The following is a 15,566-nucleotide window of genomic DNA, read 5'->3' on the forward strand; positions in this document are numbered from 1 at the left end:
CTTGGCCAGTTTTTATGCTGATCTAATTGTGTAATTAGTTTTACAATAGCTGCATTGGTTAAAAAAATAGTGAAGTTTGTAAAGTAATCAATGGTTACTTCCTATGAGATTTTTCAGCAATCTTGTGATGTGGCCCCAATGCCCAAGGCTTGCTTTACAGAGTGATGCTATTTCTTATTCATGTTAAAGTCCTCTGTAGGTAAGAAAACAGACCAATATTTACTACGATTATTTTTGCTTATTTTGTCTATGATTGTAATCTTGAGTAATACAGTCACCACCAGATTTTTCAAGTATGAGTGAAATGGTACGAAATTTGCCATTTCTATTCCACCACAACATCACAAGAAACCCGCAATGAAGAGCACTTGGAGTCTATGGAAAACAACACAAACATTCTCGTGTAGCTTGTCTGCTGTGCCGAGATTTGGCACTTATTTCGGATGTTCATGTCTTGCCTTGATCCGAAGTGAATACTGCATGCCTACCCTTGCTGCTGTGGCACGAACTGTTGTGGCATCTGCTGTTGGTAGACACCTTGCTGTTGCTGCTGTCCCATCTGCGGCACCTGCATCTGGGGGATGTTCTGTGGAACATGCATCTGCTGGTGCTGCTGCATCTGGCCGCTGCAACCCAGCACCAGAGCCACGAGGAGAGTCCAACACCTCGGCATACTCTGAAAGTCATTCCATTCACAAGGCATATTTACTGTCCAAAATCAGCACAAAGAATAACGTACTGGTGCTGCAAAATTAGTTGCACAAATTACTGTCAGTTGCCACACATGACAAAATTCAAGTGGAGTGGCCAGAGCATGGCATTTTGCATGAGGACAAGCACATTGTTGCACTAGAGTGCCACATTCATACTGAACAAATCCACCAAAACAATGGAGAGCCTTTTCAAAACTAAGAAGGGACATCTAAAAATGAGGAAACTCAATATTATTCTGGCTCATCCTAAGATGATCATCTTGCCAGTCAGTCGTCACTGCTCTACCCAATTGAGAGAGATCAACACATCTGCACAGGTGTGCCTAGTGAACGGCTGTTTTCGCTCTCGGGAGGAAATGTAACCTGCACAGTGGTCTTGCTGCTTCGCAAACATACCTAGCAACTGCCCATCCTTCATGACTAAAGAACAGCCTATGCAGTGATGGGAATGGCCAAGAGCATTTTGTAGCACATTTTGTAGCATAAAAAATGGGGCTTTGTAGTAGATGCCCAGAGTTTCGTAGCATGTTGCAAAGACAAGAAAAACAGGATAAAAGCTGTTTATTGCTTTTGTTACAGATATGTCACAAATTTAAATTATGGCCAGGCGCATTAAAATTATGAGTGCATCAGAATGCTTCTTGGAAAAGTGGCAAACAGCATGACATCAAATCAATACCCCCCCAAAAAAAAAACTATACTTTGAAAAACTGCCCTGCTGACAGCAATGTGGCTTTCAGTCAGCACCAGAGAACTTACCTATGTAAAGAGTGCTAGTATCTGTACTGAGTTGAATTCCCTTGTAGCACAAAGTACTCTGGTGTTAGACAAACTAGTTAAGTACTTAAAGGGGTACTGACATGAACATTTTCAGTTGTTTTCTTGTGTATCGGGCACGTGTTATTCCTCTACAGCCGACACGGCATTGCACATGCGCAGTGTACATCTACCAAGGTATAAATACGGCGCATGCAATAAAACGTTACCATTCTTGTTCTGCACCCTGCGGTTGCCCCCGTCATTTATCAGCACGATACGTGGTGTCAGAAGTGGCAGCCGTGCGGCCAGCAAAGAAGCGGTGATGGAACTAAGGCCCCCGGAACCCTTGCAGCTGACGGGTAACCTGGCTTCGAACTGGAAACGCTTTAAGCAAAAATTTGACTTGTTTCTCCAGGCGACAGCGTCGAAAGAACATCCCAGGACCGAATCGTCGGAAGCAGCCCTCCTGCTCAGCGTTGCCGGAGACGACGCCCTTGACGCGTTCAACACCTTCCAGTTCGTGGACGAAGAAAGCCGGGAAGACTACGGGACCGTCGTGCGAAAGTTTGAAGCCTACTGCTCTGAGGTGGGAAATGAAGTTCATGAACGATACTTGTTTCGCTTGAGGAACCAAGCTGCGGGAGAGCAGTTTGAAAAATTTCTTCGCGACCTTAAAGGGACCGACAACTGCCCAGAACATGAAATGAGATGACTGCACTGATGGAAAGATTGTCCGTCGCATTGACTCAAACCAACCCTGTTTATCTCGTGAGAGGCGGATTTATATTTTTATTTATTCATTGAAAGTCGCGAGAAATGACCTTTGGCGCATCTGGCGGCAAAATCATACACGGTCCGATGAAGCCGGTCACGTGATCATTGATTGATGTATGCGTTCGATGACTTTTCTGTTAGTATTGAAATATTATTCATTTCTTTATATTAAAAGATGTTACTCCATAAAAATGTACATACAGGCCTGCGTTAGTTGTATGCAACAACGTGGCGCTGCCTTCGCTTGGCGTAATGATCCCATGCCGCGAAAAGCCATCCATGACACAGGCGCAGGCAACCTTGTTCGCAGGCGTGCAGAACGCTGTACAAATACCGAGAAGGTGTATAAAGCCACATTATCTCATTGTAACAGCTTGCTATTTTCAAAAATTGCTGGAAAGCTCAAAATAAAGGTGGTTAAGCATAGCTACAGTAACTCCTGCGAAAGCAGAACGACAACTTTCACAAGGGCTAGCGGCATTGCTATCAATTCTCAGCGTTGCTGGAGCGAGCCTTCATGCGTGTTTGTAGCCTTTCAGATCGAAAAATACTGCTTATAAAATAACTACATGCTTTTAGGATAAACCACTGCAGCTACAAATGCTACGAAGGGTAAGCTTCCTGTCGCGCCGTAAAAAGCTGGGTCGAGAAAAATCAGTTGTCGGTCCCTTTAAGAAGCAGGCAGAGCAGTGCAACTTTGGTGATTCAAAAGATTCAATGGTGAGAGACCAGCTAGTGTTTGGCACCAACGATGCAAAACTATGGGAGAAATTGCTTCAGGAAAAGAACCTAACGCTGCAGAAAGCGGAAGAAATGTGCAAAGTTGCAGAAGCGTTGACACAAAGGAAGGTAGTCTGGCGCGAAGGCAACAATGTGATAGATGCTATCACAAAAAGGACAGCAACGAAGTGTAGAGTAGACAATCGGCGTCAAGGCAGCGATTATCGGTGCACGAAGTGTAACCGCCAGCACAAACCACGCCAGTATTTCGCTTATGGCAAGTGATGCAACTTTTGCAATAGGCTTCATCATTTCGCAGTGTGCTGCCCAACACATATAGGCAAGGACGAAGTAAGGGAAGTAACCGAGCAAGGTGTCGACGATACCTTCGATATCCTTCAAGTAGGTAATGAAAGCAGAAGAGGCAAGGATTGGAAAGTGATGGCACATGTAGCCAATCAAGAAGTACTGTTTAAGGTTGACACCGGCTCCCAGGCTAACCTCCTACCTTTTGCTGTTTACCGAAAGATGGCAACAGAATGTCATTTGAAGCCCTCAAATTCAGTACTTCTAGCATACAACGGAGGAGAGATCAAGAATTTCGGGAGGACGTCACAAAGTGTCACTATAGGAGAGACAACTAAAAATATCACATTCTTCGTTGTAAAGCGTGGTCAGGCCATACTTGGCTTGGATGCTAGTGAAAGTTTGGGTCTTTTTCAACGCACTCTCGGCATAGTTGACGCTTGCCACGAGCATGATGTACTACACGACTTCAAACAAGTCTTTCAGGGTCTCGGATGTCTCAAGCAGCCTTACAGCATGGTGCTGCAACCAGGAACAGTGCCTGTCGTCCAGCCAGCACGCCGCGTGCCGCTCGCATTACGTCAGCCGCTTCGTGAAGAGCTTGAAAGAATGGAGCGTGCCGGGATTATCAAGAAGCAAACCGCCCCAACAGACTGGGCGAGTCCTTTGGTTTTGGTGCAGAAGAAAGACCGCAGTCTAAGAGTATGCATGGATCCGAGGCGCATCAATGAACATATCAAGAGGCAGCATTATCAGCTTCCCAAACGGGAAGATATCGAAGCAGAACTCGCTGGTGCTGCATACTTTAGCAGATTGGACGCAAACTCCGGGTTTCACCAAATTATTTTAGACGAGCGAACATCCAAGATATGCACTTTTGCAACCCCATTTGGCAGATACAGGTATCTTCGGTTGCCTTTCGGCATTTCCTCTGCACCGGAGGTTTTTCAGCAGACAATGAGCCAGGTTTTTGACAGTTTGCCAGGTGTTCATATTTACATCAATGACATCCTAGTGTGGGGCAAAACGAAAACGGAGCACGATGATAGACTGAGGGCAGTTTTGCAGGCGGCTCAGAAAGCTGGCTTGACGCTAAACGCACAAAAATGTGAATTTGGGTTGACAGAAATAGAGTTCTTAGGTGACGTGATCAGCCGGAAAGGCATATCGCCCAGCCCGAAGCTCATTCAAAGTTTGAGGAATGTGCCGCCGCCAGAATCGAAGGCCGATGTTCAGCGCATGCTCGGGGTACTAAACTACTTTGGCAAGTACGTCCCACGCCTGTCAGAAAGAACTACGCTACTGCGTGATCTTATCAAGTCCAAAAACATTTTTGAGTGGACCGAAAACCACGCAAAAGAATGGAAAGCAGTCGCTCACATCTTAACTTCAATGCCAGTGCTAGCCATCTTTGATCCCAGAAAGGCAATTAAGATGACATGCGATGCTTCGAAAGGTGGTGTAGGTGCAGCGCTTCTGCAATGTCAGGCACACAACAGCTGGCGACCAGTTGCCTACGCTTCCCGTGTCATGACGGAAGCCGAACAACGGTATGCGCAAATTGAGAAAGAGGCACGAGGCATTGTTTTTGGGTGCGAAAAGTTCTATCAATTTGTGTACGGCCAGAAATTCATCATCGAAACCGATCACAAACCATTAATTTCAATAGCATCCAAGGAAATTTCTGACATGCCCCCGCGCTTGCAGAGATTTTTTCTGAGGCTTATGAAATACAATTATTCTTTGCAGTTCGTCCCAGGAAAGGATCTTGTACTAGCAGACATACTGTCACAAGCATCCCCATCGATTGGAAATGACAACACTGGGGCAACGGAGGACATCAACATTCATGCCGTACAACTCACGGGCGCAATGGTCACCGAAAATACGCACCGCAAACTAGCCAACGCATCTGCTCAGGACGACTACTTAAATGCGGTCATCGGCAACGTAACCGCCAGCGAAGAGGTACGAGGTGAATTAAAGCCATTTTCCGCGGACCTGACAGTCGTGAATGGAGTTTTGTTGAAGGGCAGCAAAGTCGTGGTACCGAGAAGCATGCGGCGCAAAATTCTAGACAGAGTTCACGCCGGACATCTCGGATTGCGCAAGTGCAAAGAAAGACAAAATATTTGGAGGCACAAAGGAACGAGGACAAGAAATGACAGGACTGGTGCCAAACTAACAACTGTTTTATTGGAAAGAACACTGCATTCCAGGTACCTTCACGCGCATGCGCGAGTCACATTGATAATCACGGTAACAGAATGACAACCTACTTTGAGTTATCAAGACTTGTCTAAAAAGTGCAATTCGTTGCGATATAAATTCAAGGAAGGCACACTAACACATTGGGCACCCTTCTTATTCATGCAAAAAGCCTCCAACAATTCTCTGGCCACCTGGTTTCGACTTTTCCCAAGCACCCTGGTTTCGAAAAACCGGGGCGCGCATGCGCATGACTTGCAGTGCGAAGGCAAGTGTAAACCAGATACATTGCTAAGGGAGGCTTCATGTTCCTTTAATCGGATGTTTAAACATCGGCCAGTCTGGCCTATGTATGTCCTACCACAGCTGAGGGGTATTTCTTAAACCACCCCAACTACGCATGGGCAATACGATTTTACATGCTGTATGTCACAGGCGGCCTTATTGTTTTTCTCAGACAGACGGGCGCATAGCCGCGAGAGCTTGTTAGGGGCGGAAAACACCACGGGAACATCGTGTCTGCCCACAACCTTCTTCTCGCCAAGGTTAAGCGGCAAGCAGTACGGATGTGTGGTGATCTGAACTTGACCGAGCTGGCCAAGGCAGTGAAAAAGTGTAAGGGTGTAAAAGTGTAAAAAGTGTAACCAGCTCAGCAAATTTCTCCTGTTACACCTTAACGGGCTTCAAATTGATGACCCATATTCCGTTAAGAATTCGCTAGATGTGATTGCCTTTCTGAGAGAAAATTCCCCTGTACGGCATGGTTTTTCCATTGATGTTGTCGACCTGTTTTATTCGGTACCACATTCTGAACTGCTTCCTTGCGTCAGAAGTTGCATTGAAAGGAACGGTGTGGTGTCGTTTCAGAATGTTTGCAGAATTTCTGTAGAAGATTTTATGTCACTTTTGGAATTTTATCTTAATAGTACCGTGGTTTCTTATAATGACAAGCTTTTTGTACAGAGGAAAGGCATATGCATCAGCTCGTGTGTGGCGCCGGTGCTGTGTAACATTTTCTTGTCGTCCATTGACTCAGATTTGAATGAAGCTATTAACTCTAAAGATTTTAAGATATTTCGATACGTCGATGACTTCCTGGTGATTTTGAACTCTACTAACCAATTGAGTTACAGTACTACCTTGGACAAAGTTTTAAACGTTTTTAAATCCCATGGAAGGAGCCTGACTTTTACCTACGAGGAATCCAATAATAAGGAACTGCAATTCCTAGATATCAGAATAACCTTTAACGATAACTTCACATGCTGGTCATATCGTCCTCGTGCTAAAAAGGAGTTGCTTGGTTTTCAATCAGCGCACTCTAAAAATGTCGAGAGACACAGCGACAATGTGCTTGCATTCCGCACTAAGCAGATCTTGCGAACACATGATGGTCCACAGTTTTGATTATCAGGTGTCGCGTCTGCAATCAGCTGGGTTTCCGTCCTCAGTCATAACTAATGTTTCGGAGAGTTTGCTCAAGAAATTGAAAGGCATGCGAAAAAGGGCGGAACCTAATCAGCGTAAAAAAAAGGCCGGAAATTATACCCTATATTCATAAGGTCGCCCACAACCTGAAGAAGGTTGTGGGCAGACACGATGTTCCCGTGGTGTTTTCCGCCCCTAACAAGCTCTCGCGGCTATGCGCCCGTGTGTCTGAGAAAAACAATAAGGCCGCCTGTGACATACAGCATGTAAAATCGTATTGCCCATGCGTAGTTGGGGTGGTTTAAGAAATACCCCTCAGCTGTAATAGGCCATACATCGGCCAGACTGGCCGATGTTTAAACATCCGATTAAAGGAACATGAAGCCTCCCTTAGCAATGTATCTGGTTTACACTTGCCTTCGCACTGCAAGTCATGCGCATGCGCGCCCCGGTTTTTCGAAACCAGGGTGCTTGGGAAAAGTTGAAACCAGGTGGCCAGAGAATTGTTGGAGGCTTTTTGCGTGAATAAGAAGGGTGCCCAATGTGTTAGTGTGCCTTCCTTGAATTTATATCGCAACAAATTGCACTTTTTAGACAAGTCTTGATAACTCAAAGTAGGTTGTCATTCTGTTACCGTGATTGTCAATGTGACTCGCGCATGCACGTGAAGCTACCTGGAATGCAGTGTTCTTTCCAATAAAACAGTTGTTAGTTTGGCACCAGTCCTGTCATTTCTTGTCCTCGTTCCTTTGTGCCTCCAAATATTTTGTCAGACCATGCACCAACTAGCCCAAGAACGCGTTTTTGCAAAGAAAGAGCCACAAGTTTGATTTTTTGGCCAGGACTTAACAGTGAATAACTCAGCTTATTCAGAGCTGTCCCACTTGCAAGAAATACGCCTACAAGCAACCGCAAGAGCCTCTTCTGTTGCGCGAAACTCCAGCATGCCCATGGTATAGGGTTGGTGCTGACTTATTTCAGTATGACGGGCGATCGTATGTCATTGTGTTTGATGCTCTTTCAATTTTCCCAGAGGTCGAGCAACTGCGTAACACAACGACAAGGACCACAGTAGAGGCTCTCAGTGCTATCTATTCCCGCCAAGGAGTTCCGGTTGAAGTGTGCACGGACAACGGCCCACAATTCGCCAGTTACAAATTCGCGCTCTTCGCGAAACAGTACGACTTCGTACACGTCACATCAAGCCTGGGCTACCCCCAATCCAACGGACTGGCGGAGAAAGGCGTCCAAGTAGTCAAGCGTATCCTGAAAAAATGCGCCGACTCAAGGAGGGACTTTTGGTTAGGTCTGTTGGCCTATCGATCATCACCTTTAGAAGATGGACGATCACCAGCTGAGTTACTGCAAGGCAGGCGCCTCAGAAGTAACATTCCGGATTTTAACGAAGTCACCAAAACGGAAGTGAGAAAGCACCCGCAACAAAAGGAAGGACGACCGATTCCACCTTTAACGCAAGGCACCGTAGTTCGAATACGGGACAATGCGTGGTCGCGTATGGGCAGGATTGTCAACACAGCTGGCCCGAGGTCTTACATCGTGCAAATAGGGCCCCACAACGTGCTCAGGCGCAACCGACGTCACCTACTTCGCACAAGTGAGGACTATAGTCCGGAGTCAAGTGACGAAGAATATAGCGCGCCTTCTACGCCATCTTGTCCAGCTGCGACTGCCTGCAGAGCACCTACAGAGTTGTCAGCCTCCAGTGATGAGACAGCCTCCGGTGGCTCTACAGACTTGGCACAGCAGGCCTGCATGCCACCTCATCATGAGCAGTCTCCAGTCATCCAGGCTGAAGTCCCACCTGCGCCAACTGCAGCAGCGCATGCCTGCGCATCGAATCCAGCTCCGAGAAGGTCAACACGCTCAATCAAGCCACCTCAGCGCCTTGCGTATGATGCAAACTTTCAGCAGATAGCATAAACTCTTTTGTGTAAAACTTTTGTACCGGCAGAAGGATGTATGGGGCACGTGTTATTCCCCTACAGCCGACACGGCATCACACATGCGCAGTGTACATCTACCAAGGTATAAATACGGCGCATGCAATAAAATGTTACCATTCTTGTTCTGCACCCTGCGGTTGCCTCCGTCATTTATCAGCACGATACATCTTGGATCAAATGAAAGGCCAGGTCCTCAAGAGCCTAGAAGATGCAAGTTAGTTTCGGTTCCTACTGTACCCTGACGCTGCACCCCCTTTTCGTCTCTGCTCGCGCAACATATCACGCCATTCCATGGCCACTCCGTTCCTGCTCTGTTTGCGATGCACAAGTGGCCATTTTGAATGTCTTGGTGCCTGACGTCATCACAACTAGCCATACTGGAGCGTGAAGTCACCAGAATTGACATTGTAGCCTGACATCGCACTATTGTTAACGTTGGTTGGTGTGCCACGTGAAAATGGACCTTATAGCCAAAATAAGATATTTTATCAGCGTTTATTGAGCTTCACACTTGCACAGAGGTGTCTCCGTATACGGGAGATTTGTATGGTAGAGTAAACTCATTTTAGAAAATTCGTGTCAGTACCCCTTTAATTTTTTTATATGTTCATACAATACCACATATTCTAACCCCAATATAACAAAACATACTTATCTGCAATTTTAATAAAATGCAGATCAGTACATTGAAGTATTGGCTATTTCAATAAATCAGAGATATTTCGATTCGTTTCCTAATTAAATAAATTGAAGCAGGCACCTGCGGTAAAATCGTCAAACATGCCTTTTTGTTGCTAACGGACACACCATTCAAATCATGTGCTGTATGGCAGAGAGTGGCAACCAGTATGCTGGTGGACAACTGTGGTAGTGCAAAATGTAAGGCATTCTCGGTTGTCTTGCAAGTAATCACTATAAGTGAGAAATGGGCGTCTCTTGGGATACCAAAGAATAGAAAGGAGCTATGCTCAACGTGAAGAAAAAGACTAATTTGATGTTTTTACTACATTCGAAAAGTGTTTCTAGTCAGTGCACTGCTTGCTCCTCAAACAATTTTCGGATTTAAATAGCTGACTAATTTTTCGGAGCTCGTCACACTTGCCTGCGGCACCACTACAAACTCCACAAAGTCGTGTGGATGCTTTCTGATAAACAAGTTTAACCAATGCACTGCCATGACTGCCACACGAGGTGTTGCTAGATTCTTCGAACATGCAACATGTTGCAAAAGAGAAAATGTGCCCGCCAAGATGAAAGCTGTCACGATACTGGCTGTTGCTTTGCTTCCACGAAGGCGGTGCACGTGTGTAGAAATTATGAATGTGGAGCCGAGCGAAAATGTGAAATTGTCCATGTGCACACTATCATGCACGAGCACACACTGGATTTGATTATCCCGGGGAGCTTTGAGAACGCCAGGAGAAGTGATGGCACATAGGGTGGTGACGACCACTATCTGGCAAGGACCACAAGTTTTTTTGGCTATAGCCTCCGAGGCTTTGCAAGGCCACGTTTTGGAGCAGTTTCTCTAGCATGGATGTAGCAGCTTTATTGAAGTGTAGCACACTGGAGCAATTGTAGCAGCATTCTATTACTGCACATATCACTGCGAGGCAATAGCTTTGTACAGTGCATAAATTTATTTACATTATTTGCCGTACAACAAACTTACTTTTTCACGTGTGGCTAGTGAAAAAAAATTTCGTTTGTTTTTGCAAGTCAGTAGTTGTATTATATTCCTATTCAAAAATATTTGAAAAGTATTCGATTCCCACTTGGTTTTCATCATTCGTATTTCCAAGTTGACAATTTGATATTCGCACACTCGTAGTTAGAGACCATTTCAAACATCTGCTGCATTCATAGAAGATAGCTTTTCATGATATTAACAAGAACTAACAGACAATAGTGTTATTTTCTGTCAGTTCTCATTAATATCGTGTCTAACAAAGAAAAACGAGTCCTTAAAAGCCATCTTCTTTTTCATGATATTGCCAGGCATGTTAGCCTGGTTTATTGCCTGGATTGCTACTAGTGATGCAGAACTATCGATGCTACTATCGATACTATCGATAGGGGAGTCACTATCGAACTATCGATGGTAAAAAATATTATCGATGTTCGATGGTACTATCGATAGTATAAAACCAACAGCGTGAACTCTGCAGCATAAACTTGGTTCCCCACGCGCGTGGTACATAGTGGAGCCGGAGGAGCAGGCTGAAGGGTAAGAAAGTTGACATGCTTGTGTTCTTCACCACAGTGCTTCGCTGACACATCATCATAAAGTCAAACTGTTCAGCTGTAGCAAAAAGGAAGACGTGACCGTGGTGGCGCTGCGCAGCTTCATATTTATATAGTATTTTATGATTTCAAAATAAAAAAAACATCAAGAACTAAGTTTGTTAATTCTCAAGTGTAACTTGTTGCTTTTGAATATAAATTTATTGATGGACATGTTCCGCCATTTTCACTGCAGATATAATTTATTTCTCTCGCCAAAAATTGCTCATAAATTAAGCGAATCTGGTAGTAGGCTGTCGCAAATATTTTGGAATATGGCCAGCCAGCAGCAGCATCATTATTCGCACCACTATGGATAGTTTGTCACGTGGTTGTGAGGGTGAAGAATGCTGCAGAAAGACAGGGAAATACGAAGCTCTTTATTTGGGTGAACTTGTGCCCAGAAAATCAAAACTCAATATGCAAGCGATACACGCTGGACACTGATAGCGGCGAGAACAGTCGCCGGCCGTCGAGTAATCTGATGATCGGTGGAACGCTTCGGCTCAGTCATTGAACCTTCCAGTGTTATCGCTGGTGCTCGCGTAAGCTCTCGAATAAACTTGACTATTCGCGTCCAGTGTGCAATCTTAACAAAATGATCTCAAACAATCGCGAATCTTCTCAAATATTGCGGCGCGGTCTGCGTCAAACACTCCAAACAGTCCTTTGTTGGTGAAACCCGAATACATCAAAACGAAGCAATAAACACACGTGGCAGTAATACCACTAGTACTATTACTGATGGTACTACCGATTGGACTAGCGACAGCTTGTCAATAGTACGTAGTACTATCGATAGCTTGTTTACACTATCGATAGTTTAAAAAAAAAACTATCGATGTTATCGATAGTCAATTTACCGATAGTTCTGCATCACTACTTGCTACCCCAGGTGTCAGGCAATGACTATGATATATGCAGTGATCACATATGCATACAACACGTACAGTCACAAACACACAGCAGTGCAATAGGCAAAATAGGATTTGGAGTAATTTTTTGAGGAGGAAGGTCTAAACATGGAGCAACTTACGGGGGAAAAAGCTGTTTTGGAGCACCAAATTCCAAATTTGGAGCAGCTTCACAAAGGAAGCTTGCTTTTGGAACATCAAACAAAGATGTGCAAATGATTCAACGTCAGCGCAATGATGCTTTCAGCGGATAACATCTTGAAGTGACCAATGAATTCTGCAGAAACCAGCAAGGCCTTGTGCATGGTGAATTTGCACCAAGGTTTGTCCAAATGCTTAGTATTTATAGGATCAAGCAAACAAAAAAACAAAGGTATGGTATACAAACTGCAAAAAATATTTTTATTTGTGCTGTAATCTACGAGTAGCATTCGACATGCCTATAAAAAGACTAGCCCGAACTTAATTGAATACCAAACAGTTCTTCCATACGAGAAGCATCTAACTACATGGGACACAAATAAGATATTAATGATGTGGTATTAATGCTTGGCCTTCTTTAATGTTTCTTGAGTGTTCAAGCTTCTTAAGTGCCTGCGCAAGGCCCTACTTCCCTTTCGTTAGACGCGCATGGCCACTTGCAACTTTCTTAAATGCGAAGCATTTCTTAGCAAACTTCTGCGACTTTGAGCATATCTATCTAGCCGCTTACGACTTTGTGCTCTCGTGGCCGTTTCGTTAATGGGATGTATACCAAAATTGGTATGGCATGACATGACTGTATGACGAACACAAATGACAGGTCACAACATGAAAATAATGACATACATGTCATGAACGGCATGATTTACATGAAATCAAGAGTTCAACGAAAACTCGTCTGGTCGGGAACAATCATGGTCAAAAGTTAGAAGACGCCGACCAAGAACTTAAAAAATAATAACAAAGAAGTTTCGGCTCCCGTACAGGAGCCGAAACTTCTTTGTTATTATTTTTTAAGTTTTTGGTCGGCGTCTTCTTACTTTTGACTATGATTTACATGCCACGGTCTTGGTGCTCTTGCAGCCGTTTCGTTAATTTGATATATGCCAATATTGGTATGGTGGGGCAAGAGTGTCTGACGAACATAAACAACATGTAATAACATGAAAATAATTATATGCATGTCATGTGCGGCACAATTTACATGCTATGTTCATGGTGCGCTCGGGGCCGTTTCGCTAGCTTGATATACACCAAAATTGGTAATTATTTATTTATTTATTTTACCCCCAGGGTTCGCACTTTCCAGAGGGGAGGGGTATGTTACATATCGAAATGGGAAGGAACACTTCATACAAAATAAAAGAATGAAGCTTAAACAATCCACAGAATTATACAAAATAGATACATATTGCCACGCCCACTTCTGTTTTATTTTGATGTATTCGGTTTGACCAGCAAGGACGGTTATCCACGCTTGACGCTGTCTGCGAAGCAGTATTCGAGAAGCTTCGCGTTTGTAGTAGTTCATTTTGTTAAGATTGTGCGCCGCACGCGAATGTTCCAGCTTTGTCGAGAGTTAACGCCGCCACCAGCGACATCGCTGGAAAGTTCGATAGCGCCTGTATAAAAGCTGACGCGCTTGACAGCTTGTCAGTTGATCGACGGTCGACGCTTTGTTCGCCGCTATCAGTGTATTGCTGTAGTTTGACTTTCGGTTTCCCGGCCACAAGTTCGGCCAAATAAACAGTTTCAGAAGAGTTGCAGAAGAGTTGAGATCTGGGCCAGTTGGTTCAAGATACTTGACGAAAGCCAGCAAAAGAACGGGACACGTTTCATCTCGGACAAACTCGAGTGTCCGAGTTTCATCTCGGACAGGCTGACTGCTGTCTTCGTCGACGTCACGACCATGTGACATCTGGTGGAGGTGCTGCTCGTTCATGTTCCAGACGCCCCCGTCAAGCCGTGAACCCAGCCCATGTCGCGAAGAAGACAGTGACACCATCAGTGAAAGTCGAGCCAGCCGCAGACTGGAAGGACTACCCCCCCAATACGGACCCCTACCGGACAAGACCAGGATCACAACGAAGAAGACAAACAGCCACAATGACAGCCGCTGTGGCGCCTACAACAGTCGTCATGCATCAACCAAGGCAGCCGCCGACATTCCGCGGATCACCATGCGATGATCCAGAAAGCTGGCTGGAGGCATACGACCGGGTCTCCACGTTCAACAACTGGGACTGCGACGAGAAGCTACGCCATGTCTACTTCGCCCTTGAAGATGGCGCAAGGACCTGGTTCGAGAATCGCGAGTCCACGCTAACATCATGGGACCTCTTCCGCACCGAATTTTTCAACACCTTCACGAGCGTCATCCGGAAAGAAAGGGCTGAAACCCTTCTCGAGACTCGTGTACAGCTCCCCAATGAGAACGTCGGACTGTACACCGAAGAAATGACTCGCCTAAAGCCCCTCCATGTGTTTTCCGCCGGCTAGGTTAAGTAGCGCCAACTCGTCCGCCCCCTCTCCCTTTACACCGGCTCCCCGCATAGCGGAAGCCGAAGTGCCGCCATGATGTTTCTGCTGCTTTTCTGGTTGATGCACCTGCCCCATGCCCGCCTGATGCCCGCCCATGCCCTCGCGACGCAGAAACACCGAGCGAAAACTCGCTCGGCGGCAGGCAGTTTACGACGAACCTCAAAACAACAACACTTGCGAAACGGAGAAGCAAATATGAGCTTTCTCGCGTGTGCACATGCGTGCGCAGAAACAAGATGGAAGGAAAAAGCGGAAGGAAGTGGCTCAGAACTTCCTTCCGGAAGCTCCGGAACCGGAAGTGGGCGTCGTCGTCGAACAATAGATGGCAGTACTTAAAAAGCGGCAGTAGACGCGATGGAGGGGCTTTAGACTCGCCTATTCCGCCATGCCGATCCAGCCATGTCCGAAGAAAAGAAAGTTCGCTTCCTGATGTGGGGAGTGAAGGGAAAACTTTTCGCCGGACTTGTGCGCAACCCGCCGAAGACGGTCTCGGAATTTGTTTCGGAGGCCACCACAATCGAAAAGGCACTAGAAATCCGCACTAGGCAGTACAACCGCCGCATTCCTACGACGACCTACGGGGAGGTTCAGGCGCTGCAATATGATGACCTGCGTGGCACCATCAGAGCAATTGTGTGGGAGGAGCTGCGCAAACTGTTACCTTCGCCGCAGCATCAAGTCTATTCAATCGCCGATGTTGTCCGCGAGGAAGTCCGGCAATCGCTTGGAATTCCCGAAGCACAGCAGGCGCAGCCGGAAGCCATGAGCTATGCTGCTGCAGCCCGACGCAACGTCCCCCTCCTCGCCCACGTCAAGACGCCGCACCACCCCAGCAGTTCCGCCGCCAGCCACCACCGACGTCATACCGCCCGCCAGCCGGCCAGCAATACACGCCGAGGAAAACCGACGTTTGGTGCGCCCCTGACAACCGCCCGCTCCGCTACCACTGCGGGGAGGCCGGCCACACGTACCGC

The 15,566-nt window shown here is 46.0% G+C and overlaps 1 protein-coding gene across 1 annotated transcript in view; it reads right to left on the minus strand.

Moving 5' to 3' along the window:
- The window catches only part of LOC119374818 (uncharacterized), a 236,253-nt gene that overhangs the window by 131,045 nt on the left and 89,642 nt on the right, over window positions 1-15,566 (minus strand). Inside the window, exon 2 of the mRNA XM_037645010.2 lies at window positions 489-676. Coding sequence (XP_037500938.1) covers window positions 489-676 — 188 coding nt within the window. The remainder of the gene's footprint in view (window positions 1-488; window positions 677-15,566) is intronic.

This window comes from Rhipicephalus sanguineus, chromosome 11, assembly GCF_013339695.2.
Source record: "Rhipicephalus sanguineus isolate Rsan-2018 chromosome 11, BIME_Rsan_1.4, whole genome shotgun sequence".
Taxonomy (NCBI): Eukaryota; Metazoa; Arthropoda; class Arachnida; order Ixodida; family Ixodidae; genus Rhipicephalus; species Rhipicephalus sanguineus.